The following is a 24,258-nucleotide window of genomic DNA, read 5'->3' as shown; positions in this document are numbered from 1 at the left end:
GTGCTTTCAGGGACTTCCAATAACAAGTTCTTTTAAAATACAGTTGTTCTCTTTCCTCATGTCTAACACTAGAAGTAGGCAGGCATAAAGGTGGAGAGAATTGTCTCTGAGGTTACCTCTAGCCAAGCCTTCTGCAGAGAAGGCTCTTCAATACAGCACCTTCCCACCCAAACCCTATCCCTTAACCCAGACACACTGGCTCACGTCCTGAGGGAAACAAGCCTACCAGAGAGCTGCAATCATGGGTCCAAAACAGAGGAGAGAAGGCACAGCTGCACCGACACTGCTTCAATTTATTCACACAGAGGAATAAGAATTGGTACAAATAATAAACATTGCTTTAAATACAAATAAATATTTCTGGTTTCTAAAGGAAACAACTCTAGATAATTCAGAGTTAAGTATTTTCTAAGTTCCTATTTTAAAAAGAAGACTATTTGCATTAAATAAGCCCTACTCCACCACAACCCTTTGAGGATTTGAGGATAAAATGGTGAATCCTATACTCTAAGAAGTCAACAGAAAAATGGGAGATGATGCTACCACCTCCCTAAACTGTCCCCCAAATGGAAGGAGAGTTACTTGCATCATAGACAGAGCTAATAAACGTAGACAGTATTTAATACCTAAAGGTATCTGAAAAGATTTACCATGGGAAAGTTGATAAGAATGTCTCTGAACTAGTTCTGTAAATTCTGAGACCTCACTATGCTCAAGTTTTGGTTCAAGTATCTCAAATCTGTTTATGCTCACAGGAAGACTGTAGTAGCTCCTATAGTGAAAGCTCCCTCTTGCTAGGAATGAAAATGGTAAGAAGGCTGAAATCACTAAGAATGGCATCTAGGGTAAAAAAAAAAAGCTTTACCTGGTAAAGAAGCAATGGTGCTGTCCAATGCAACAGTCCGTCTACCTGGCACCACAATGACCCAAACTCCTAAATCACATTACCTAACAGACAGGATTTATTTTTCTCTCCCTGTTGTTATAAGTCATGCAATCTTTCAAGCTTTTAAAACTACAAAAAACATGAGGTCATGACCATCTTGGTGCCAGAGCAGTGCCTGTTCCATCGACTGTGTCCACTGCATGTCCTCACCTCACCCCACACAAGACAATCCAATCTCTCCTGCTCAGACCCCTGAACAATTAATAATAAATAACACTTGATAGAGATCAATACAGAAATGTTTACGTTTCCAAGAAAATTTGCTTTTCTATTTAGATTGACCATGATATAATTCCAAACAGAACATTCTCATGCTATAAAAACAATCAATCTCATGCAATGAGCGTATTTTAAAGATCCCACATCAGTTAACAACATTTGGGGTTATAGAAGGCAGGATTATTTAAATTAAAAAAATCACTATAGAATAAAAGCTGGATTTATAAATAGAACTTCCGTTGTGGTATAAAATGCTAAATTGGATTCTATAGTTTTGTTGACGCAAACAATTTTAGATATACACCATACATTCCTAACTGGGATTTTGAAACAATAAGCATAATTCTTAAACAGATTACCACAACATTTGCTCAAAGAACCAGCTCCCTTTTGCCAAAAACTTTTTCCTTTTTAGTCCAGTTGGAGGGATTTCCAGAGTCAATTCTGGAACAACAGTTCTGAACATGATTCAAAATCTATGACTTCCCTCCCTGTCTCTTTTATGTTATAAAGACACTGGAGCCCAGAAAAATGCTCTATTTTTTTTAAGATAGACGATAATAAATTTAGTTTCCTAGTTGAAATGATAACATTTTTTATGTTTGTCTTTCTCTCTGGCACACTATATTGTGTTTCTGGAGTTACAAATTGAAACAAACCAGCCAACTAGAGCATCCTAGTGTTCAAATCACAATTTTGGATACAATCCTATTTATTCTGGATGATGCTCAATTCCACACATACTTCAGGGTAGAAACATCCATAGGAACATGCAATCTGCTATTTCCCTGACATGGGACTGTGCTCTGTTGGGCAGTACCAGTCCCATCTACAGAGTACAAAGGCAGAGAGGGTTTCAGGTGTGGAGACCAGTTTGCTTTTGCTGCTACAGTGATTCATAACCATCATCTTCGAGATTTCCAAGCTGTTCGAGAATAAGGAGTAGTCCTTTTTTTCTCTGGTGGCTTAAAGTAGGAGTAAACAGGTGCTGCTGGGTACTCGGCATCAGGATTTTCTGCCATCATTTTCAGCTTCGCCTCAATGGCTTTTATCTTGGCGGTGACACTGGAAAAAGGACAGCAGAGGGTCAGAGCGGCCGGACACATTCAGGGGACTTCCTCTGCCCTGTACCTCTCCTTCACGTCAGAAAAGTCACAAACCTCAAATATAAACATTCAAACATTTCCTATAAAGCATACTCAAAGAATAACTAATGCTTCCATCTTCAGAAAGAAATCAAGTCAGAACCAAGCTCAAACAGACACTGTTAGGAGTACTTTGCATATTGTCACATTTAATCCGAAGACACAAACACTGTGTCTTGGCAGACAGTGGCGCTCAGAAATAATTCACGCTGGAATTGAAAGCAGGGCCTGGAAGAGACACTTATACACCCATGTTTATAACAACATTATTCCAAATAGTTAAGATGTGGAAGTAACCCCAGTGTCCACTGGTGGACGAGTAAGTAAAACAGGATACGCAACATATTTTACAATATTATTCAACCTTAAAAAGGAAGAAATCCTGACATATGCTACAACACGGATGAACATCGAGGACGTTATGCTGAGTGAAATGAGCCAGTCATAAAAAAGACAAATACTGTGACTTCAGTTAATATGAGATATTTCATTAAAATCAGAGACAGAAAGGAGAACAGTGTTGACAGGGGCTGGGGGGAGGTGGGAATAAGGAGTTATTGTTTATTGGATACAGAGTTTCAATTTTACATTGAAAACATTATGAAGGTGGATGGTAGTGGTGGTTATAAAACATTATGAAAGTATTTGACACAACTGAACTGCACATTTAGAAACCTAAAAGAAAAATTCATGTAGGACTGAAAGCAACATTGTCAGGTAGGTTGTACCCTTATTTTGCAGAAGAAACTGAGGCACAGAAAGGTTAACTTAATGTCAGACATAGCCAGTAAGTGTAGTGGTTGAGACTGGACTCCAAGGCCCATTCTAGTAACTGTTATGTTGTATCACCTTTTGAATCACTGAATAATAATGGAAAAAAACACCCTGGAAATCCATGACATCCCTTTCTACTGACAGATGTGTGTTTATAAAAAGCCATCATTTACAGAGTGCTTATAATGAGCCAGGCACTGTGCCCACACTTTACAAAGAATCAAATGCAGAAAGGTATTGAGCCGCCCAGGTTCACACAGCTAACCAACTGCAGAGCCAGGATTCAACCCCAAATAGTTTGTCAGCAAGCCTTTGCTCTTCCCTCTCCGTCAGGCTGGGAGCTGAGCAGCCCGGTATTAGAGGGAAGAGGTGAGGGGACAGCGCAGAAGCTGTACGGAATTCCACTCTGATCAAGGTCACTGCCTCGCTTGCACTGGGATGCACTGAGGCAGTGGTATTTTCTGGCCCTGGCTCCTCCCCTTTTCCATTCTTCCCATGGTGCACAGGCAGGAAAAGGAAGCTGGAAGGGAATGCACACGTGGCCTTTCCCATCTCCTCCAAAGGAGATCTCCTCAAATTTCACGTGAGCAATATAAATTAAAAACTACATTACAATAGCCTTTACCAGTGGTGGCATAGCGGATAGAGTGTTGACCTGGGACGCTGAGGTCCCAGGTTTGAAACCCCGAGGTTGCTGGCTTGAGTGCGGGCTCATCTGGCTTGAGTGTGTGATCACAGACATGATCCCACGGTCACTGGCTTGAGCCCAAATGTAACTAGCTTGAAGACCAAGGTCACTGGCTTGAGCAAGGGGTCACTGGCTTGGCTGGAGCATCCAGTCAAGGGAACTATGGGAAGCAATCAATGAGCAATTAAAGTGACGCAAGTACAAGCTGATGCTTTTCATTTCTCTCCCCTCCTGTCTCACTTAAAACAAAAACAAAAACAAACAAAAAAACCCCTATGTTATAATAAAAAAGAACACTGAGGTCTAAGCAAGATGCACTCTGGCACGGCTTTCATTAGTGGGACAGCCAGATGTTCCTCCTGTACCAGTCACAGGGAACAAACTTCTCTAATTAAGCACACAAGCTGAGTATCTCTGCATTAAAATATAAATGGAGGACACTTGGTTATCTAGTAAAAGTGCAAACATTGAAAATACACTAAAGTCATGTTCACTATAACACGAAGATCACCAGGAAAACGCAGTCCCCTGTCCCAGCAGGAGTCAGTTATGAAAGCCTCTGTGGGCACCATTCTGTGACGAGGGAGGCTCGCTCTAGGGGAGCACCGCACAGGGGAGCTAAGTTCCTAGTGAAGCTACAAAGTCATTATCATCTTCTAAATTTCTGAAGTACAAAACAATAAAGCAGCACAAAATTAGGAAATACTAATGATATTCAACTGAAATTAGTAACAAAAACTTTTTTTTTAAAGTTTTTTAAAAATTTTATTTGATTTTTAGAGAGAGAAAGAGAGAGAGAGAGAAGGGGGAGGAGCAGGAAGCATCAACTCCCACATGTGCCTTGACCGGGCAAGCCCAAGGTTTCGAACAGGCAACCTCAGTGTTCCAGGTCGACGCTGTATCCCACTGCGCCACCACAGGTCAGGCAAAAAACTTTTACTTTAGTAACTTTATCGCTCCTGGAAACACTGCAGGATCACCTTCCCCTGTGCTTTAATGAAATGCTTGTAATCTGTTCCGTTCGGTGTAGCTTAGAGACAAGAAGGCCTGTTTGTTTTCTGTCTGGCCCTCCATCCCCACAGGCACTGCTTCCCTGACTTTCAGACTCAGTACTGACTCCTAGTCTTTACAGAACACTGGCCCTCCTTCACAGGTCCCTCCCCACCCCTGGAACAGGCATCAGAGCTGTGTGTGCTCCAGACTCAATCCTGACTCCTAGTCTTTACAGATCACTGGCCCTCCTTCACAGGTCCCTCCCCGCCCCTGGAACAGGCATCAGAGCTGTGTGTGCTCCTGCTTTTACAGCCTGGAGTCTCTGAAGTCATACTACCAGACTGAATTGTGAAGTCCGGTTAACCTGGCTTCCAGTGTGGACTCCGCTGTTTGCTCCCCGTGTGCTCTTGGCCAAGCTGGTTTTCCTTCCTAAGCTTCAGTTTCCTCTCATGTCAAACGCGCCTAACAGTGCCTCTAGCAACATTTTATAATTAAATAACATGAAGCATGTAAAGTGTTTCGCACAGTGCCTGCTTCATAGTAAGCTCAATAAATCTTGGCTATTGTTATTGTTAAAATATCTCCTTAGGCTACAATGGAAAAAAACAAACACCCCCCCCCCCAATAATCCCCTAAAATTCTCCTTCTGTTTGGCCATCCATTTAACTTCCCCTTTCTCTATCCCACCCTTAGTTTCTTCTGTTTTGAATTAACTCCAAAAAAGTAACTCACAATTTGTACATATTAGTACAAAACTGTTATAGTTACTGAAATGGTAGAATTAAAGTGCTGCAAACTAAAATTTTGTATAAAAGAATGCAACAGTTCAGCAGGAATTAAGTGTGGTGACCAATGCCAAAGAGACACAAGGCCTTATTAAAACACTTATATTTAAGGTAAAGACTGTGTCTGACTTACCTCTGTACTCCTAGTGACAAGCACCATGGCCAATATGTGGTAGGCACACCTGGCCAATTCTGAATGAATTCTATAAATGGGGGATAGGAGGAGAGGAAATGTATACACTATGAAGATTAACAACACATCTCTGAACATGTCAAAAGTTACCAGGTTCTATTCGAATTTAGAGTCCAAAGAGTTACTAGAGAATGAATGAAGGTTTGGAATGAAGAAATGGCTCAAGCTCTTGAATAAACATTTGTTATTCTTCATTACATCTTACCTTAGGTTAGACTGTGTAGGCTCAGTGCTGGAGGATGGCTCAAGACTAATTGGGAGTATCTTATCATTCTTGTTATGATCATATCTCTGAAAGTAAGAAAAAGGGAAATTACTCCACCTGGACAAAAACCAGCCCTTCACTGCAGAGCCTGGGTTCACAGATTTTAATACTTTTAGTATGTTGTTGGCATCTTTCTATACAGTTTTAGGACTGCTTTACATTTAGAATTAATGCAAAACTCCATACAGCTTTGGCTTACAGCTATACATCTAGAAAAAGTTCAGAAGCAGCCTCCCATCCAGCAATTAATTAGTCTTCCTTATTTGGTAGGGAAAGAATTTCAAGTTGCAGATTCACAGGTAGTACAGACAGACAGAAGGACTGCCCTCTTACATTCTTATTTTAATGATCACAGACCACTTCTTACCATACTTATTTTGCTTCATCCAAAACACTTTAAAATTTTGCTAGATTTTTGCAACATACCAAGCATAACATTCAATTTTTAACAGGCCTGAGTGGAGAAAAAAAATAGTAACAGTTTTCAGCTACTGATATAGAAAATATTCTCCAGTAAGAGCAGTTTGACTTGATGTGAGATAATTATAAACTTCTTATAAAAAGTAAAAATAATATGACAGAGCAATCAGGAGCCTCTGGTCGAAGACTCATGGGAGAAGAGAAGCGCGAGGCAGAGTCTCAAACAAAAGAAAGGTGATTTCTCCTGCGTGCCTTTTCAGTGAGATGCAGAATGAGAAAATGACAGCCGTCTGGCAAATGAAACTTGAATTTTCTTTTTAGTAAAAAACTCTTTGGTAATTCTCCTTGCTGTTTCTGTTTTCAAGGTAATATGCCCTAGAAATTGAGAAGGCTCTGTGACTGACTACCTGAAATATTCATAAGGATCCCAAGGGTCTGAGCTCTGCCTCTCAGCTTGGATACTGAGCTCAAATGTTTAATTCCTGACTCTACTGGGAGGCCTGTTGCATAGAGAGTCTCTGACAATTTGAACCTGCGTTCATATGGCTGAAGATTGAAGCTTCGGTCGTAAGTGCCACAAATCTTTGTGCAGGCAGGTCTGCCAAGACCCCACTGCAGAAGGAAGGGAATCAGCTATTGGGACTACTCCAGCCCCCATACTTACCTCCTCTGTGCTGGCTAGGACAGAAAGCCATTCATTTTTTTTAATGGTCATAGCTTTCCCAGTGCATTCCCAAGAGACCTCTTACAAGACGAATAAGGCAGTGTGCCACTTCTCAGGCCTTGAAGACAATACAGACACTGCAAAGTCCCAAAAATAACTCTCAAAATATCTGGCGTAATGAGATGCCAGTGTTTTAAGCACTCATGCAAACTACCCACTTCTCAAGCATTTAGAATAAACATATTCAAACTCTTCACAGAATTGAGAGGCTGGAGAGAATCTAATAATGCCTAAAGCAACTAATTTTAAAAATAAATACATTTTTTTCCTCCAAAGAACCACTCCACAAAAAAAATGACAGAGGTCTGAGTATACACACAGGCCACATGGAAAAATCAATCAAAAACAGAATCTGCGGGTATGTGGAGAGAAACAATGAAGGAACTTAATCCCTCCTGAGATGTTTCTCAAAAGAAAAATCTGGCAACACACATGGTAAATACAAGTAGGAGACCAAAGTCTGGCTGTTCCAGATGTGAAGAGACTGGGATGCAAATGGGGAAGTGGACAGTGTCTCCCGGAGACTGCCAGGGTGCACTGCTGGCGTCTTCCTGGCCTATCAGACCCACCTTGACTTGCGCGTGCGCCCATCGCACCACCAGCTTCTTAGACAGCGCCAGCTTGCCATTGAGACACTGGATGGCTTGCTCGGCTTCCTGTTCCGGAAAGGGACTACAGTTAGCCAACATTTCAAATGGCCGACAAGCTCTAAGTAGTCACCCAGACCTCTCTAGCTCTGAGGGCTGAATTTCAAACCAAACTGTTTTTGGTAAACAACTGACTAAAAGTTTACAATGAAAAAATGCAGAATAATAAAAAGGGTATGAGTTTTTTTTTAGTCAGTCAGTCAAAAATTCAAACCCTGGCTCTGTCACTTACTGGCAGGGTGGTACTTTGCAGGTCACTTCATCTCTCTGAATTAGCTCTGGATAATCCCTGTTCCTCGGCGGTTGTCGTGAGGAGCAAAAGAGGACACATAAAGCATGGAGTGTACGGGGAACCCTCAACCAATGTGAACAGACAGCTCTGTTCTTATAAGTGACGCCTTTCTCCACACTCCTGTTAGCTCGGGCAGCACCTCCCCTGTCATGAAACAGTACTCCCCCCGAGGACCCTGGAACTGTATCTTGGACTAGGGCTCAGACTCCCTGGATCCAGAGTGAGAAGCATAGCGGCCTCAGAGGCTACAGGAGGGAAGAAAAGCGGTCCAGAAAAAGCAGCAGTGAGGCAAAGAGGTTGTGTGCAGCCTGACCAGACGGTGGCACAGTGGATAGAGCATTGGATTGGGATGCAGAGGACCCAGGTTCGAGACCCCGAGGTTGCCAGCTTGAGTTCGGGCTCATCTGGTTTGAGCGCGGGCTCATCTGGTTTGAGCAAGGCTCACCAGCTTGGACCCAAAGTCGCTGGCTCGAGCAAGGGGTCACTCGGTCTGCTGTAGCCCTCCCTCCCCCCGTCAAGGTACAGAAGAGAAATCAATCAATGAACAACTAAGGAGCCACAATGAAGAATTGATGTTTCTCATCTCTCTCCGTTCCTGTATGTCTGTCCCTATCTGTCCCTCTCTCTGACTCTCTCTGTCTCTGCCACAAAAAAAAAAAAAAAAAAAAGGCTGTGTGCAGGGGGTCTGTGTGAGCCAAGCTCTGCACTTGGCCTTCGGGGCCAGAAGCGCCCTGACCCCTTCCCTAGCAGGCCCAGGAGCTACAAGGCTGAAAGGAATTCCTGAGGCTGGAGAATGGACACTTGAAGACATTCCCAGGAAGCCTAGCTGTACTTTTCCATCCTGCTCCATTTGTACCCATGAGGCATTTGGCCAAGAGTTGTCCACATTTACGAGGGGTGAGGAAGCCCTTAAGGAGCAAGAGAAACAGGGACAGTCTACTGAGACCGTAGTGTAAGACCAGCAGGCATTCCAGTCTGGTTTCACTGGTGACAATCTTACTCCTCCGGAGCTCTCCAGTGTGACTCCCAACAAATATTTACCGAGTAACCGCTACGTGTCAGGTGTTAGTCACCGGCATCCTTGCTTCCCTACAGCGCACAAAATGGGAGGGACGGATTGGAGAGACATCTTATTCTTTTAAGTTTCACTTAGTAAATTAGAATTTACACGATACTTTCGATTAATTCTGTAGCATTAGCAGTAATACGATGCCAGTGCTTTATAAAATAATTTCTTATCTTTATACCCGTTTCAAACGTTATTAAATGCCAACTGGGTTTTCATATGTACCCCCATCTAGTCTTTCAACTTCCTATAAAGTAAGAAGGGTGTTGGTTAATTCTCATTTTTAGATAAAAACTGAGACCAAAGAGTAAGAGACTTGCCCAATGTTAATAAATAGAGGCAAAAATAGAAGCTAGGCTTTGTTAGTCCAATGTTTTTAAACTGACATCTGTCCCTAATGTGGCCCCTGATTTTAGTTGATTGCAAGAATCGTCTTTATACTCTATCATTGAGAAAGAATAAAGTATTTAAAAATGCTAACCATATGAGGCATTCTTTCACCCCCCCTCCCAAACCTGAACAATCACAACAGCAGTGCATCACTTACTGTCTATCACAGTTGCCAAAAAATAAATCCCCAGCGCAGGTCAGGACTTATGACATGTCAGAACATACTGACGCATCATTTCTTGACAGCAATCGGCAGTTGTAGTAGGAAATAATGTGCATGACCTATGTTGAAACCACTTCATTTTCCTGAGTACACTAGCTATGTTCACTATTGCACTGTTTATACTTGTGATCACTGGGGAGAACCAAAATAGCTAACAGTTCGTCAAATAACTTATGAGGTCTCATAATAAAATATTATGCAGTCATCAAAAATCCTGTTATCTTTTAGACTGAGGTCTAAGTTATATCTAATAAAATGTATAAATGTTAAGATACACATCAACAAATTTTTACATTATTTAGAGTTATGCCAGCGAAACCACAATATGAGGATACAGAATGTTATCTTGATGTGTATCAGGTGACAGAAAAAAATTTAGTATATTTTGCTTGGGGAACAGGATCATAGGCTCCTATTTGTGTGTTACAAGCCAAAACATGTGTTTATCTGTGTATATGTATGAGGCTTCCAGGGCAGCTGTTTTGTTTGTATGAACATGAAGAAAGACAAAGGGTCTGGAAAGATATATAACTAAGTGTTAACAGGGATTATTTCTGAGCACTGGGCTGATGTCGCTTACCTATATTTTCATCTAAAATAAACATGTTTAACTTTTTTATAATAAGAAAAACATCCAATTAATAACTAGGCAATGTTCTCATATAAAACTAATAGTTATGATAAGTACTAAGCATTATCTCTTTATTTAATAACAATCAAATTCAAATTCTTTATCAATGTGTATTTGATTCAAGGACTAAATTTTAATACAAGATACATGTCTATAGTCTATATCATGATTGAGGATGGACGTTTTCTTCCTCCGTATATATTCTAATTTTTATGCATTTATTATGAGACATTGAGAAGAAGGGTACATTTTTAAGAAATTAGAATAAAAGAGAGTTTGTGGGTGGCTCAGCACAGACAGGGAGGGCTGCTGCACCACAGGGCAAAACTACTGAGAGAAAAGGAGGCTTTGTTGGTCAGCCATTTAAGGAAAAAACAAAACAGAACAGGGAGGAGGATGTCCATGTGTTTAATGTGGGCATCCCAAAGCATTTGGTCAGAAAAGTAGGTCAGCTGCCTTTGTCCACGGCCTAGGGAGGGGAGATTTTGGAAGCTATTCACTAATTCATTTGTTTACCAAGCATCTCCTTTAGGATTCAGAGCAAGGCACTCAGGCTGAATGAGACCGGCTCCTGCCCACAAGGCTCTGCTATTCTAGTAGCGAAGGGCACGCACAAGCACTTGGGAGAGAGTGTGAGACTGTGAGGGGGAGAAGTCCCATTACCTGCTTAGTTTCGAAGTTGACAAAACAGTACCCTCTGGGCTGTCCCTCCAAAGCACCTGACTTGTGGAAGAGGAAGTCAAACTGCTTCACTGTGCCAAACTTCTGGAGGAGCTTCAGGAGGTGGTATCTGCGGAGAAAGGACAGTCTGAGTTCGCTCTGGGCATCTGTTGGCCAGTGAGAGCCTGAAGTGTGAGATAAAAGCAGGAGATAATTTACCCCAGGGACAAAATCTCCTGCCTCCGCCCCCTGCCTTCCTCCAAACGGCTGTTAATTTATTTGGCAAACAATTTGTTTGCCTCTATTTGGAATGGGAACTAGAATTGTCATGGCTATGTGTCTGTCCAGCACAAAAATACCAAACAAAAAGCCACACCTAACAAACAGCTGTCTGGCCTATAAGCACCATTTGTTTTTCTTTTGGAGAAAAGCTCAAAAATAGTGTTGATTTATTTATTTTTAATTTTTTGGCAATGAAATAGTATTTGTGAATAACTATAACTACATCAGAAACACACACCCATACTCCAAAGGCCAAAGCCTACCCTATCTCAAAAATAAAGTAACAGTGCACACAGGCATTCACACAAACAAAATAATCCTGAAAGACTTCCCTATTAGATTTCATAGTCATTAGCCCCAAACTGCACTTGTGAGAAATTGCCCCAAGCCAGCTACAGCTAGCGGCACTTCCATGATTAAGTCTTTGAGCTTCAATCCCTGGTGTGACTGAACGCCAGGACAATGTGGAACCCGGACATGACTGAGGCTGGGCTCAAACAGGGCAGGGGAACCTGGCCGGTTCCACCAGCTACCCAGCTGTGGGTAACTAGTGGGCCTCAATTGCTTAACACACTTTATACTCTGGAGCATGGCTGAATATAAAATTTAGATGGCCAAAGAAAAAATTTATTCCAAGCTCTTGCTTGCCACTCTGCCCCTCATCCTTTTCTTGGATTCCTTTCTCTAACACTTATTTGGTTTCTATAGAGCTTTTAAGTTATTCAAACAGATGTGGCCTTAACAGGTTGCTGTGGCCAATCTCAACTCCGACTTCCTGTCATCTGATGTGAGGGTGAGACAAACCAACAGCTCTCCCGCTTCCTTTTCCTTTGGCCTTCCTCCTGGCATCCTCCGCGCTATTCAAAGGAGTCAAGGCTTTCTCTAAACAATGCTGTCCCTGGGATACTAAAAAGGTATCGGCCCACATGCTAAATCTGTTAGTACTGGGAATTCTAACCCACAGGGAGCCAGTGAAGCTGTCCTTACAGCCCCGTTTATGTTCACATTGTTTTCTAGGAGAAACTCATCAAGATTTTACTCTTGACGGAGAATCTCCTTTGGGAGACAGAAAGATATGAACTGGATCGCAAACTATATTAAATTTGACACTAACACACATTGACAAGCAAGCCCATTACCATGGATCAGGTGCCTGACACAGTGGAACAGGGAAGACACAGTACAGGCCTTTTGCTGGGCAGGATGCAAGGACCCCAAGGCATACTGTGGATATTCACCTGGTCTTTAGACCTATTTTGAAAGGAAAAGAAAGCCTCTTGTTCCAGACTCTCAACTCCCATCAGGAGACCTCAACTGTGAGCGAGAATGCAGGAGGTGATTCATCAGGGGAAAGGGAGATACCTGAAGTGTAAATTTCTGTGTTTACTTGATTTTTTTTAATAGCGAGGGTGAGTCTCTGAAATGCAGAAAGATGGACTAGGGGAGTCTCCCGAAATGTCTTTGATTCACAGCTGTATGTTCCACTTGCAACACCCATTCAAACCCTAACACTGCGCCAACTTGCCATGAATTGTGGGTCAAACTTGTTTAAAAAAAAAAACAAAACAATTGAAAAGAGTGGGCTGATCATCTTTTCATTAGCTCTATTCTGCTTAATAGCAGGAAGGTAAGGCGATTGGCATTTCCGAAGAAATGAATTTTAATTTACTCAGGAAAAAAAAAAGACAACAGATTATTCTTTCAAAAGCTAACAAATATGCTTTGCCCGAGAAGTATGACCTTAAGATTCCAGGAACATCTGCTCAAGTCTGTGTCTTTCAACTTCTCCAGGATTTTGTTTCTTGTTTGATAATTTCTTGAAATTATCGGAACCCCGAAACAAAAGGAACTAAATGTTTACTATTTTGCTTCCTGGAGATGGGGACTGCGAGCTCTGATAGTGAAAAAGCCTGAAGACTCTTGCTTTCACATCTGCAAGCACTTTCATCTGCTGCCGGAGCAGGGGAGAACTCACACTCATCAGGGCCTTGCTTCGCCTCAGGAAGTGTGGGCCCTGCAGCACTATACCAGCGACTGCAGTCAGTGTTTTCCATAATGGGTTTTAAAATTTTTTTTTTATCTATTGATTTTAGACAGAGAGAGAAAGAGAAAGAGAAAGAGAAAGAGAGAGAGAGAGAGAGAGAGAGAAAGTAAAAAAAGCATGGATTTGTTGTTCCACTTATTTATGCGTTCAATGGTTGATTCTTATATGTGACCAGACTAGGCACTGAACCTGCGACCTTGGTATATTAGGACAATGCTCTAACCAATTGAGCTATCTGGCCAGGGCTGTAATGGGTCTTTAAAATGGCCTTCCTGCCAAAAAATAAAAAAAAAAGTAAAATGGCCTTCCTGAATAATGGCAGATAAGTAATTAAACTATATAGATGTTAAAACAGACAAGTACTATGTGCCAAAAACTATTAGGCATTTAGACTAACCAGATGAATATAACTAGGTTCCTGTCTTCAAAGACCTCAAGTGCTGGCTAGAAGAGAGAGATAGGGAATCAAACAGTCACAAAACAGTGTCATGCTTGCGCACAGAGGTGTACCAGCAAGAGCAAAGATGAAGAGGAAGGTGGTGGTCAGTGAGTGCCAAGTGCATCGACAGAAAGGGGAGCGTCTGACCAATCGGAAGAGGGGTAGGCAGTAGGAGCCGAGGCTGCAAGGCAGGCAGGGGACAGGCTGTGTGCTAAGTGAGGGAACTGTAATTTGATGCTGTAGGCAATGAGAAGCCAACAAAATGACATTTAAGATGACCTTTTGAGCACAATTTGTTTTAAAGAAAAACTTCTTTCCAAACTTACAGAAATTGTTCTGTGGCAGGTCTTTATGGTCTTTGCCCTGTATGTAACAGACTGTCTTACCGTGTTTCAAATTTAAGTAAGCAAACAGTAAAGGCTGTTTCATGCAAACTGAGGCATGAAAAGAAGCATGGACAACGAAGAAAAAATAAAGAATGGGCTGACAGTAAAAAAGGGGTTTCTTCAGAGGTACACACATCACTCTGACATGTTAATGCATTATTCGTCCTTGCACTCTACTTTATCGGTGAAATTCCGTATCAAAGGACATTTCCGCTTGGATGACTCTCTACTGCTTTCAAGTTTACCTAACAGACCCCAAACTGACATCCTCCCCTCCACAACCTGATGGCTGTTTCCAGCTACTCCAGCGACAGTGTGGACAAAGTTCTCTTACATTTCTCAGGCAAGGAACAATAGGATCATCTTCACCTCTCCACTCCTCCTCATCACTTTCTCTTCGTCTCTGACACCACTGGTCTCCAAGTTCACTGTCTCTATCTAGGTGATGTTAACGACAGGGCTGTAGCTAATGTTCATCTTCAGTCTTTGCCCTTCCAACCCATCCTTCATGAAGATGTCTAATTTCCCTACTAAATCATCTCTTTCATGATATCCGTTTCCTGCTACACAACCACAATGAGTCCCTTCCACATGAAATTCAAACTTGTTTGAGTAAATTTTAAAGACTGCCTTAATCTGATTTCTGTTTACCCAACTATTTTCATTCTCATTTAGCATTCAACCTCTCCTTTAGTCTAAAAGGTCTGATATTCTGCTCACACAACAATCTTTCTTATTCTAACCTTTACTTATAACTCATCTTTTATTTAGAATACTTCTTTCAGAATTTCTCTTGGCTTTATTCCTGCTCATTAGTTATCCTTATGCATGATGCTGTGAATATTAATTTAGCTTTCTCCATAGCACATTTAATATTTGACACAGGAAGCAGTATTAACCCTTTCGGAGGAAACTACAATGTGGAAAACAGGCACTATCTAACAACATGAACTTTCGGCTACTCTGTTGAAGACACTACTAAATGATGTTTAGAGGTGTTGTTTTGCCTTTACGGTTAGATTGGGTCCCATAATTTTAAAAAATTTCCTTACATTTAAAAATTTAGAATAAGATGCTTTAGGTTATAACTACTCAATTATGTGGACTACTATTTGTTTGTTCAAAGAGCACTAATTAGGCGGTGGGAAAATTAGCCAACTCAATGAATTCTTCCAACAAAACAGCAAAAATATCTGTTCCACTTGCTTCACAAGGTTGTTATGAGGTTAAATAAGAGGAACTAATGGAATATGAGAGCTAGAAAAAATGTTCTCATCATTTAGTTAAATTTTCTCTTTATAGGTATGAAATATGACATATAATGTAGTCGAGAGGCACCACAATACAGCAGAAAGAAAATGGGTTTGGAGTGTGCTACCTCCAAAAATAAGAGTGAGTCATCATTCCCCTTAATCCAAATCCCCAAGATCTATGTAGTCGTCCAGATATTCCTGGCCTCTACCACGGCCCTGAAGTGGGCAGTATAGCAACCATAAAGTGACTGCAAATAAAGGAAAAGCCAAATATCAGAGGGCCAGCCAGTCAGCTGGCAGTGCATGTGCTGTTGAGAGGAGGCTGATGGGTATTCTCTTAGAACCTGAGCACGACTCAGATTATTAACAAGCACATACACAGCATTACTGTGAAAAACTGAGTGGAAAAGTTTTTAACTGTCACTGTTTTACACACTTCTATAACCATTCATGACAGTAAAGACATACATGTACTATAATTTGTTTCCTAACAAGAGGTAGGAAAGCATTACAATAGGAGGGGTATTCAAATCAGTTTATAAAAGAGATCTGAAAGAGGGATGGTAAAGAGTATGAATATATAGAGAAAAGAGAGATAAAAAGGGTTTTGCTGAATAGGAAATAGCAGGAATTATACTGATTTTTTGGTGGGAAGTTAGTTTAACCAAGAAAACTGGAGAGTACTCTGGAAACTTCTGTCAAGAGTCATCAGAAGTTTAGAGATTTGGATTGAAATAATACTTTCTGAGATTAGAGTGTAAGCCAAGTACCACAAGGTCACGTAAGTTTTATCATGTAATCCCTTCAATGTTTGGGAATGACTGTGTTTTATTTTATTTTTTAAGATGTTATTTATTGATTTTACAGAGAAAGGATGGAGCAGGGGACAAGAAATAGTTGCTTCACTATAGCTGTTCACTGGTTGCTTGGCACAGGTGCCTTGACCAGACAAGCCCAGGGTTTCAAACCAGCGACCTCAGCGTTCCAGGTTGGCACTCTATCCACTGCACCACCACAAGACAGGCGGGAATGACTGTGTTTTAATAATTAGTCTAGGCTATTACATACCTTGAGAGGAACAGGATCCAGAAGTTTATGTGCTTCAAAAACTTGGAGGCCCTGGCCGGTTGGCTCAGTGGTAGAGCGTCGGCCTGGCGTTCAGGGGTCCCGGGTTCGATTCCCGGCCAGGGCACACAGGAGAAGCACCCATCTGCTTCTCCACTCCTCCCCCTCTTCCTCCTCTCTGTCTCTCTCTTCCCCTCCCGCAGTGAGGCTCCATTGGAGCAAAGATGGCCCGGGTGCTGGGGATGGCTCCTTGGCCTCTGCCCCAGGCGCTAGAGTGGCTCTGGTCGTGACAGAGCGACGCCCTGGAGGGGCAGAGCATCGCCCCCTGGTGGACGTGCCGGGTGGATCCCGGTCGGGTGCATGCGGGAGTCTGTCTGTCTCTCCCCGTTTCTAGCTTCAGAAAAATGCAAAAAAAACCCCCCAAAAAACAAAAAAACAAAAAACTTGGAAGAGTATCATATATTTCTACAAGACCTACCATACTAATGTGTTAGCTTTCTTTGCTAAACTTCAGTAAATTAAATGAGGTAATACAAAGTATTTCATGCTAACCATAAGCTATGATTGGTAGTTATGTCTTTAAAAATAAACTTATTATTATTTAATATGTCAGTTTGTTTAACAGAAAGCATTTTAAAATAAGAACTTTCCGGAGGAGTAAAAATGATTTCTGGTGACACAGAGGCAGGAGGCCACAGGTGGAGCCGGAGGCCCACCTGCAGGTTAGAACTGCCACCCACATTTGGCCTGATCTGTCAGGAGCAGAGACACCAGTTGGAAAGTCCTGGGTCAGCGTTCCTGATAATGCTGGAACTGGAGAGAACACTGATGTACTCCAACTTAGGACATACACTGAGGTGGCAGATGCCCATCTGAACCTTTCCGTCAAGCAGCAGGACACAATTAGAACAAGGGTCTCATTTCAGGGAACTTCAGCCAGAGCACTGAACTGTTTCCCTGCTCCAGACTTCCATCAGACAAGCAGAGGTGGGAACGGAAAGCACTCCGGGGAGCATCCCTTCACAGCCTGCGTTTCAGATGATGGAAACGAGTCTCTGATCAGCACACAGCAACTGAGGGGTGGGGCAGAGTCACACATTCATCCTCAAAGCCAGGAGCCATAAAAAGAAACAGTCTATTCCAGGGCCCCCATAACCAAGGTCACATAATATAGGACAACACCCCTTAAATATTTAGCTGATGTGAGCTTGAGCTGGTTTAAGGAACTGAACTTTCTGTTATGACATGGTAGTTGACATCCCTTTTCCAGTCTCTTAATCCCAGCCCTTATTTATAGCTCCTCTCACCCCAGACCCTGCAGGTTCCCTTGTCTCTTCTTCCCTTCCTTTTAACATTATTACAAAGAGTGACTTCCAGGACTGATGAGGTCTTCCACGCTTAGTCTAAGCGCTGAGCTCATCCAGCTCAATCCACTCACCCTTTACCATCCTGCCACCAACCACCACCCAGCCCCCACTGGACAGCTGGGGGAAGGAGACAGCTCTCCTGTTCTCTTTGCTAAGAAATTCCTTTCCACTACAACGTTCACAATGGAAAGAGTGAGGAGTCAGGACAATTCAATTAGTTTTGTGACTGTGGTAAGCAAGGCACTTCTGTCCCCTGGGCCTCAGTGTCCTCTACTGTAGATTGAGCTGGACATAGCAGAGGTTTTTAAGTGGCTTCATGGAGTCCTAAGAGTGATGCTAAAGAAAGGGTGGCAGCTGCCATAGGCTTTGAGTGCACCTCTTCCCCTTCAATCAGAGCATCTCTGGGCTTTCACTGTATATACAGGTTATGATCACTTCAAGACAACGTTCCTCAGACTTTAAAAGTTTGAATACTGGTCAATATGAGGCATCTGACATACAGTAGGTACTCAAATTATTTAATGAATAAATGAAAACCAAAAGGACTGGGTTACCTCTAAGATCCCTTCCAGCTCTGACTTCCTGTGGCTGTTTAACGCGAGTTAGAGGCAAGTGCTGCCTCTCCTCCTATTTGTGAAGGTACTGAGACTTCTTCTGCTTGTTCCTTCACTTTGAGGGAATCATGCCCAAGGCTGATTCTAGAAAATAATTGCCTGGTCACTGGGTATAAGGCTTCAAATAGTTGAAAATAGCAGAACATCTTTGGCAAGTAGAAAAGAGTATATAGTTTAAAGAACATCCAAGTCTGTGTCTTTGCAGTAGAGTGTAAATGTAATATAAGAAAAATGTGAAGATAGCAGGATAACAAGCTAATAATCACATCACATTTCCTCTCAAGACAATTAAAACATAAGTAAACAGGTCAAAATATATCCTACATCCCTTGAAAATTTTTCTGAACCTCACCACTGCAAACATCCCAATTTCTAGGTAATGAATCAAGATGACTTCGACTTACTCTGTGATTTTTGGGTCCAGATTGCCAATCCATAACCGATGCCCTTCCTGTAGGGAGCCCTCTGACAGGATGGATGCGTTCTCCAGGGGAAGAGTTTTGGTTTCTGCTTCCATCAATCTCTATAAAATACTAAAGGAAATGTGAACATTCAGACAGGAGAAGAGCAACACTGTGAACATGAGACTTCAAATTCAGTTCAACAAACATTTATTCAAGGAGGGCATGCCCTGGGCAGTCCCTTCGGAGGCCTCAGTTCTTCCACAACCAAGGCCCCAGCACCAGTCCCTTGGGACAGCTCCTCTGGCAGCCAGAGAGCAAAAGCTTCCATTTAAGGTGAAGGGGGCGTGGCTGTGTGTGTGTAGAAACTAAAGTGTTCCTCTTCTGAAGCCAGAGGCTGACTGGGCAGGAGGCCAAAGTCTCTTTTACTCCACAATACTCTCGTTTAACAACTATCACCCAAAATAAGCCTTGGAAACCACCAGAAAGAGTCTCAACGACACTGAAGCAGAAGGGTAGGAACAGCAGCAGAGCATCTCTTCCTCAAGACAGTGGCAATACAGGAAATGGAAGGCCATAGTTTTGGAGTTAGAACTGAGTTTGAAAGCAGGTTGTGTAACTTGGTAAATTACATAAGGATTATAGGCCTGTTTCCTCATTCATATAAATGGAGATAACAGTTTTTATCTTACAAAGCCATTGTGAACATTAAAAATAATGCATGAAAAAAGTAATCACTACCCACTGCATTTGACAACAGAAGATAACCAATAAATATCAGCTAGTATGATGTTTAATATTTTGAGACTGGGAAGAAGAGACTGACTTCCTCCTTAGTTATTCCATTTCTCCATTCACTAGCTCTGTAATCTTGGGCAAATTACTTAACCACTCTGTGCCTCAGTTTCCCCAAATCTGTAAAATGGGAATAATACCTCATGGGAGTTGTGCAGATTTACTGAATTAATACACCTAAAGCACCTAAGAAGGATTCAATTAATGATAGCTTAAATGGTTACTAGTCTTCCTAAAATGTCTAGCTCACAGACAAAAAAAGGAAGGTGAGGATTATGATGGAGACAGTTGTGGAAACAGCAGAAATCTGGTGTCAGTAGACCAGGTTTACAATGTTGGCGTTTCCACTGGAAGTCACTTCTCTCTTAAGCTTCAGTTTCCTCATCTCTACACAATAAACCTTACCCTGCTTATAATGTAAGGTTGTTGAAAGGACAAAAAATGAGGGGCCAGCTATAAAACAAAGCATTAATAAATGGATAATGTGAAAAAAATACAAATGTATAATGCTGTTGGGAAAAAAAAAGATAAAGGGGCTGGGGAGATGGCAGGCTGTGCCAGATCCTGGAATTCCCTGCTAGAGAAAGCATGTGTCCTGTATAACCAGAAGTGCTTCTGAGGTCAGTGTGTCAGGAACTGCCATAACAGCAGCAGCCTACACACGCTGGACACTGCCATCACTTCTTACCTCAGCCCAGCCCATAAAGTCTAGCATGGCAGCCCCCAGGTCATCGTTGACTGTGTCTAGCTAACCCCACACAAGGGCATTCTTCCTTTCCCACTCACATGTTCAATCTGTTCAGCACTTGTGTGACAAGCAACCACAACCTGTTAAGCCCTGGGCTATGTGCTGGAAGCAGACTAGAGTAAAACATACCTCTAGCTCTTACGGCCTCAGAGGAAGGCGAAACAGACACAAACAGATCCCAGGAGTGGAAACCGGAGGAGAAACGTTTTGTTGTGTCCCCCCACCCCGCCCCCCGCCATCCTTTCCTCCTTTCTTATAGATCATTCATTCGTTCATTCAAAAAAAGAAAATGTACTGAGGTTCTGTTTTCTAGGCCTTGTCTAGGTATTGGGGACGGAGCAGTGAAAAACAAGGTCTCAGCCCACAAGGTGCTTATATTTGGAAGAGGGACAAGACAACACGGAAGCAAAATAAATAAACAAGATGTAATCTGTGATAAGTGCTGCCCACACTTATAAGCGAAGTGGTTTGACAGGAGACGGGGAAGGGACTACCTGAGAATTAGTGGAGATGTCTCCACTAACGTCTCTAAAGGAGACATCTGTGATGAGACTTGAATGATAGGACCTTCTGATTTTCTCATGTCTAAAAAGAGCGGATACCCACAGCTACTTAGTATCGCAGGAGGGTACCACTTTTAATGGGAAGAGCACAGGAAATGGGCCCAAAAGATCTGCATGGGAATCCTGGTTTTTGCACCCAGTTACTGTGTGCCTCTGGTAAGTCATGAGCGCTCCTTCAGTGTCCTTTCCTCGGAAAAGCTTTTCCTTACAGACCGAGCTCCTTGTTAGTTTCTATCACAGCCACCTTTTCCTTTCCATACAATAGGGATTCATGTACTGATATTGTTTTATTTGTTATTTATTATGTTACTTATTGCTTTATCTTCTGTTTCCCTTACTAGAATGTAAGCTACTAGTAGACAGGGTCTTGCCTGTTTTGATCATGGCTTTATTCCCAACAGGGCTCGTGGCTGGTGTCCATTATTTACTGAAAGAATGAATGAATACAGCAAGCCCCTTCTCTACTCGGAGCTCCAGTTTCTTCTTTCTAGAATGGTCACCATCATCCCGATCTTATCGGTGGTTATGAGGCTTAAACAAGACAGTATCTGTGACAGCTCATCACAGCGCTTTTTGAGGAACAGTAAAGTGTAATGAGAAATCAAGATGGCATGAGACTCAAAATCCTTTGATTTTGCAACGGCGACAACCCCTTAGATTGTTGACAGTTGACAAAAACGCTTTTTCATCTATCCTAGCTGTGCTGCGACAACCCTGGAAGCCAGGCGTACTCATTTGGGGGAAATGAAGCGCAGAGAAACAAAGGTACTTGTTCCTAAAAGCTAACTGTAACGGCGGGGTCAAGTCTGGAACCCCGGCTTCCCGATCCTGGCCGCCAATTCCCAGATGCGATGGGTCACTACTCGGCTTGTTATTTCCGGGCCAGCGGCGGGACAATCCGGGGCGGGGCCTGAAGAGGTCTTCTAGGGCAGCCACCCCTAGCAGGCCCTCCGGGGCCCGCGCTATGGTGCAGGAGCACGGACTCACCTCTTGGCCTCGCCGTCTTTCCCTCGGCTCATGCCCCCAAAGCCGGTCCGGACCCCGCGGTCGACCACACTCTGGGACGCGTCCACCTCAACGATGCCCGCAGCCAGGCCGCGGGTGACGCACTACGCCTGCGCCGCCGCCCCGCCCCGTGACGTCATGGCGCCAGCGCCGCCGCCGTCGCGTCACCGGGGTCGCCAGATTCTTTGGTAATATCCTGGGGCATAGCTGGTGAGTGGTCTCGGCACGGCCTGGAGGCTCGCGCAGGGTCCCGGTGCCAGAGACCTCTACGCAAGGATTTCTTAGGGGTCTTAGGAGGCCTGATCATGGTCCCCCAACACATCTCATTCAAGTCCGGCTTGACCTTATAGGCTGGGGGCGGGACCTGTCGCATCTGAGCAAGTCTCATGGCTTGGAGGCAGAACGTGTCTCATCAGCTAGGAACTTGGAAGATTTGGGGTGTGTGTGTGTGTGTGTGGTCACTTACAAAATTGTAGCGGCTATTTAGTAGTTCACCACTTGATAGGAATATTAATTTTCAGAACAATACCACCGGTATAGATATTATAACCGTGATGAAGAAACGGAAGCTCAGAGAAATAACTTAACCAGGGTCACGTGGCTAGTAATCGATGGAGTTTAAATTCCAAAGCCTCAACTTTTTAAACCTTACTCTGTGCCGTCCAGTGGCAAGACAGTTGTCATCTCATAGCCCTTCTTTGTTTACAAAGTGCTTCTGCAGCCCTTATCTCATTTGATCAACCTGGTAACCCGGATGGGTGGTATTGCCACGGACATTTTGCAATGAGATTGAGGTCCAGAATTTGACCTATCTAAGGTCATATAGCTACTAAGTGCTAGAACTAAGCAAGACGCTTTTCCAGTTCTCAAAATTTGGTGCCTTTTCCCTTTCACCACATTCTACTGCATTTCTCAGAATTTTGGAGAGTTTTATGGTTGGAAAGAATAGAAATCTGGCCTGACCCTTTATTTTATACTTGAGGAAACAAAACCTTTGTAGGAGAAATGACTTGATAAAAGCCACAAATCAGTAGAGCTGCCACAAGTGCTTTTTGGATAGAGTGTGGTTCTGAGTCTGAAGAGGATGATTGGCAGGAGGTGGTGAGATAAGAATAGTGGAATCCAGACTTCCTAACTCTTAGGCAAAACTCTCCACCTGTTAAAGTGTTTCATTTCTCCTTTGGCTGTGCCAGGGACATGATTCTGAATACAGTCAGATACTATGTATATAAATAATTACATGGCCCTGACTTTAGAGAAAAAAACACCCTACTATCTCTAAATGAAAAATTTGCAAACCAAAAGATAATTGAAGCAGTGTTGGGAAGTAGAGCTCAGGACCTACTGTCTGAGGCTTAGATTCCAATTCTGGTGCCAGCTTTGTGACTTAGTCAAGGGCTTAATTTTTCTAGATTTTCATTCATGTGCTTATCTCATTTATGTAGTGTCTTCTGTGTTCAGGGACTGTACTGGGCACTGGAGATACCGCAGTGAACAAGACAGCTATAGGCCAGTAATTTTAGTGCTTATAGTCTCATGGAGGGAATTAGACAATAATCAAATAACTACACAGATATAACTGGTACTGTTAAAGTGTGTGCTATAAAAGTACAGTATAGGTGCTATGGAAGTGAGCTGCAGGGCATTTGAGCTAGTTGTGCTGCCAGAGATGGCCAAAGAAAGCAGTCCTCTGAGGAAGTGATGCCTGAGCTAAGATCTGAAAGAAAAGTGGGAAGTGGTTCATTAAAAAGAGATCCAAACATGCAAAAGTGTGTTTGAAGACCCTGGAGCAGAAGGTGTATTCAAGGAAATGAAAGATCAGTTTGCTTATTTGTAAAATGACAATGATAATCATGACTCTGGTTATTGTAGGAATCAGATAATCCATGTTGTCGATGTGAGAAACGTCCAAACCTGTAGAAAATTTTTATAAGACTATTTGAGCCAAAACTGACAACAGTTGCCAGGAAGCAGGATCTCAAATGCTCTGGAGAATGACAGTTTGCAGCTTCTTTATCCTTTTGGAATTAAGAACAGAACATAAGATTATCTTAGGAGGGGGGAGAAAGCAAGGCAGTGATTGGATTACAGTTATATTTAAAAGATTATGTTCTCTTGAGAGTGGTTACTTTGAAAAAGAGGCATTTTAAAGGTGTGTTAACCTAGATGCACAGAAGCAATGGACAGGGTTTGTTAAGGCAAAGATAAACCCTTTACTAAAGTTTTATTCCTGGG

The 24,258-nt window shown here is 42.6% G+C and overlaps 2 protein-coding genes across 6 annotated transcripts in view; one reads left to right on the top strand and one right to left on the bottom strand.

Annotated features, from left to right (window-relative positions):
- Positions 1-1,358: 1,358 nt before the first annotated feature.
- Positions 1,359-22,144, bottom strand: RBM18 (RNA binding motif protein 18). The gene is made up of 6 exons (XM_066256308.1): positions 22,006-22,144; positions 18,916-19,044; positions 11,065-11,191; positions 7,722-7,808; positions 5,949-6,034; positions 1,359-2,230 (listed from the first exon to the last, which is right to left on the bottom strand). The coding sequence occupies exons 2-6, from the start codon at positions 19,026-19,028 to the stop codon at positions 2,071-2,073; spliced, it is 573 nt and encodes a 190-aa protein (XP_066112405.1). The 5' UTR covers positions 19,029-19,044; positions 22,006-22,144; the 3' UTR covers positions 1,359-2,070.
- MRRF (mitochondrial ribosome recycling factor) overlaps positions 22,036-24,258 on the top strand; it is a 51,544-nt gene continuing 49,321 nt past the window's right edge. Inside the window, exon 1 of one of the 5 annotated variants that reach the window (XM_066256302.1) lies at positions 22,036-22,211. In XM_066256302.1, coding sequence (XP_066112399.1) covers positions 22,036-22,211 — 176 coding nt within the window. Of the gene's footprint in view, positions 22,234-22,439; positions 22,462-24,258 lie in introns of those variants that run through there. The other 4 variants (XM_066256306.1, XM_066256305.1, XM_066256304.1 and 1 more) reach the window with 4 other exon arrangements.

This window comes from Saccopteryx bilineata, chromosome 2 (genome assembly GCF_036850765.1).
Source record: "Saccopteryx bilineata isolate mSacBil1 chromosome 2, mSacBil1_pri_phased_curated, whole genome shotgun sequence".
NCBI classification, from domain to species: Eukaryota; Metazoa; Chordata; class Mammalia; order Chiroptera; family Emballonuridae; genus Saccopteryx; species Saccopteryx bilineata.
Note: the sequence above shows the minus strand (reverse complement) of the source record. Positions and strands in the feature narration are given on the sequence as shown.